Consider the following 3,211-nt stretch of genomic DNA (forward strand, 5'->3'; position numbering starts at 1 on the left):
GAATAACTTAATGCATGTTTCCCGGCTTATGTGTGTAACACAAGTCAAGGTATGTTGTGTAACCATTATAAAAGCTATGTTTTTTATTTTGATATATGCTTCCTAGAGGAAGGCTATGAGAGAATGAGTTCTTGTGTAAGTGAGTGGCAATGGAACAACTCTTGTGTAAATACTAGGCAATGGAACTTAATTTGATGTTACAAAATACACATTTGATACCGAAGGACGTTGAGAAGGTATCTAACCAATTAGGTACCGAAGGACATTTGAGAAGGTACCTGGCCAATTTGATACCGAAGGACATTTGAGAAGGTATCGGACCAATTTGACACCCAAGTACATATGAGAATGTATCATAGTAGCTTGATACTGAAGGACAAATTTGAGAAGGTATCTGAGTGGAAGTACCTAAAATATGATGGTACTTAGTGTGGCCACGTGCACGTAGGCAATTATGAATGAGAGACCGAAGTATGGGTTTCTTGGTCGGTAATAAACGTTTGAGAGCTAGAGCATTTAGGCTCGTTCTCAACTAGGGAATAATAATGTTTAATGATGTCTGAGAATGGTTTACAACTACATATAGAGACAATTACTTGAGTTTACTCATTGGTATATTTACATGTTTATAGTGATGCTACACTTGTTGCTTTACGATTCTGTAGTCTCTCACTGAACCTTTAGCTCACAGAATTTCTGTTTTTCCATTTTCAGGTAGCGGTCAGTTTCCTCAAGGGTGATCCTGCTGCTGCTTGCCACCGAAAGACTCAGCTTATTAAAAGACTTAGATTGATAATCTTTTTATGTACACATGTTTTGTGAGGGACTAGGGTTTCTATATGAATGTTTGGGCCATATGTGAATATTTTTCTATAAAAGTAATGTCTTGGCTATATGCTGTAACCTTTGTAAGAACTTAAGGGAGGTTAGCTGTTTGTGTATATTACTAATAAGATGAATAGGTTGGTATCTAGATTAGAAGGTTTGGGTGGTGAATGCTGGCAGTAGGGCTAATAGCTACCACGGTCATATCCTCTTCCAAAATAAAAGAGTAATTTGAGAGGGGGTGTGATAATAATAATCACTATTTACAACCATTACTAATTAACATTTTTCTATAATCAATAATTTGCATAATTAATGATTGATGTTGGTGTACTGACTAAGATAAATCATGGTTATCACTCATCAATCACTTTCTCTCTCTATTTTTTTTTTTTTTTAATATAGAAAATACCAATTGCATTCTTATCTTGGAGATGTTTATAATTATCTTTTAAAATGTTCATTTCCACAAATATTTTTGTTATAATGTTTAAATTTGTTATCTGGCATCAATTACCAAGCATAATATTTTATTTTTTTTAATTACTCTCCAATAATAAAATTAATCTCTCTCTATCTGTAGACGTTGATAACCTGATTATCAGTAGGTCACGTAAATCTTTATATCAATTCTCTATCATTCTCGTTTTCGATTTATCATTAATGGTCAATTTTATAACCATTTTTGTAGAAAGAACTGTTACTTGTGGATTGGATTTTGGGTTTAAATCACTAGCAGTGCTATTATTGCTTTCAAAATACAGTTGGGAATGGGAAGTTCTTGTCTCTTACCTCCAATTGAAAGTCTCTCTCTGTATATATATATGTATAGATATATCATATATATACCTCTTCATCTTCATAAATCCTGAAAAAAAAAAAAGAAAGAACCATCATCTGATCTGAAACTTAAATCCTTAATCTCTCTCTGAAAATGGCATCCTCAGAAGAATTCTTAACCATAGAATTCATCACCCAATTTCTATTGGGAGATTTCTCAGATCATCAAACCCATTTCCCAACGGATTCCCCCTATCTCCATCCCATCAAATTGGAAGATTTCTTCTTCGATTCCCCAATTCCGCCGCCGCCGCCGCCGCCGGAGATCTCCGACAATGAGACGAAGCCGGGCGAAGTTCTAGACCCATCGACGCCTGAGCCTGATGTGTCGGAGCAGATCCGTGGGGCCGAGACGGAAGCTGCCGTGGTAGGGGCAAGTGGCGGGAAGGGGAGGAGGCATTTCCGGGGAGTGCGGCGGCGGCCATGGGGGAAATTTGCGGCGGAGATCCGTGACCCGACCCAGAAAGGAAGCCGGGTTTGGTTAGGGACTTACGACAGTGATATAGACGCAGCTAAGGCTTACGATTGTGCGGCGTTTAGGCTGAGAGGGAGAAAAGCCATTTTGAATTTTCCATTGGAAGCCGGGGAACCCAACCCGCCGGCGGAGGCTGACCGGAAAAGGAGAAAGGGGCAGAAATGGAGGACTGTTCCTAAGGCATTGATGGCAATGAATGAGAAGTGAATGCTAATAAGTGGAAATTAAATTGGAAAAAAAAAAAAAAAAAAACTATGAACTACATGTATGATTGGGTTAAAGTTAAATGTAACTTTTTTTTTTGCTAAAGTTAAATGTTTTTTTACTACTCTGGAGATGGAAGATCATTTCCTAAGAAGAAGTAGGTGAAAGATCAAATGTGTAACTTCTAAAGAAGAAGATTATGTTAATGATTAAGTTCATTTTGACAGTTAAATGTAATACTTAATATGCTAGCTAATTTTATGTAAATATGAGTGGTTACTTTTATCCTGGTTTAATTTATGACCAAAATAAGAATAAAATGAAAGTGCTTCAATGAAGTTTTTACCTATTTGATTTTATTTCTTCTTTTCAACTTCTAGTGTTTGTTTGTTTTTTGTTTTGTTTTCTTTCTTTATTTTTTTCAAATTAGTATAATTCAACTCACATAATATTATTTGATCAAAAGGTATGAAGTTCAAATTTCTCTCTCTATATATATATTGAGTCAAATGGACTATAGGTACAAGACTTCAAACTACAAGAGATGTTATCCGGCTTGTAAACAAATAATGATGGCTGCACCTTTTCGCTAGAATAAAATTATCTATTTATTCTCATCACACATTTTTCTTTAATTCAACGATATGTAAGTGAGAATTCAAAATTCAAAATTTTAATTAAAGTTATAATTATTCAACCAATCACTATTGGTTGATTTCCTTCCCTACTAGGTTTCTAGAAGCTTAACAAGGATGGGATATGAAATTCAGATAAATAAGTCAGAGGTCGGGGTTGGGTGCTTCAGGACCATTTGGGTCGCGTTCAACTAGCAGGGTTTTGAAGTCATTTATGGCTGCTATCAGATAA

General features: G+C 35.8%; 1 protein-coding gene across 1 annotated transcript; it reads left to right on the forward strand.

The window, feature by feature from the left end:
- The first annotated feature begins 1,486 nt into the window (after nt 1-1,486).
- LOC120070358 (ethylene-responsive transcription factor ERF104-like) lies at nt 1,487-2,576 on the forward strand. Its single transcript, XM_039022298.2, has one exon. The coding sequence runs from the start codon at nt 1,760-1,762 to the stop codon at nt 2,345-2,347; it is 588 nt and encodes a 195-aa protein (XP_038878226.1). The 5' UTR covers nt 1,487-1,759; the 3' UTR covers nt 2,348-2,576.
- Nucleotides 2,577-3,211: the final 635 nt, after the last annotated feature.

This window comes from Benincasa hispida, chromosome 1, assembly GCF_027475165.1.
Source record: "Benincasa hispida cultivar pf3 chromosome 1, pf3_genome.v1.1, whole genome shotgun sequence".
In the NCBI taxonomy this organism is placed as follows: Eukaryota; Viridiplantae; Streptophyta; class Magnoliopsida; order Cucurbitales; family Cucurbitaceae; genus Benincasa; species Benincasa hispida.

Bases quoted from the DNA above. Each gene is read 5' to 3' on its own strand.
- LOC120070358 (XM_039022298.2), top strand. From the start codon at position 1,760: ATGGCATCCTCAGAAGAATTCTTAACCATAGAATTCATCACCCAATTT.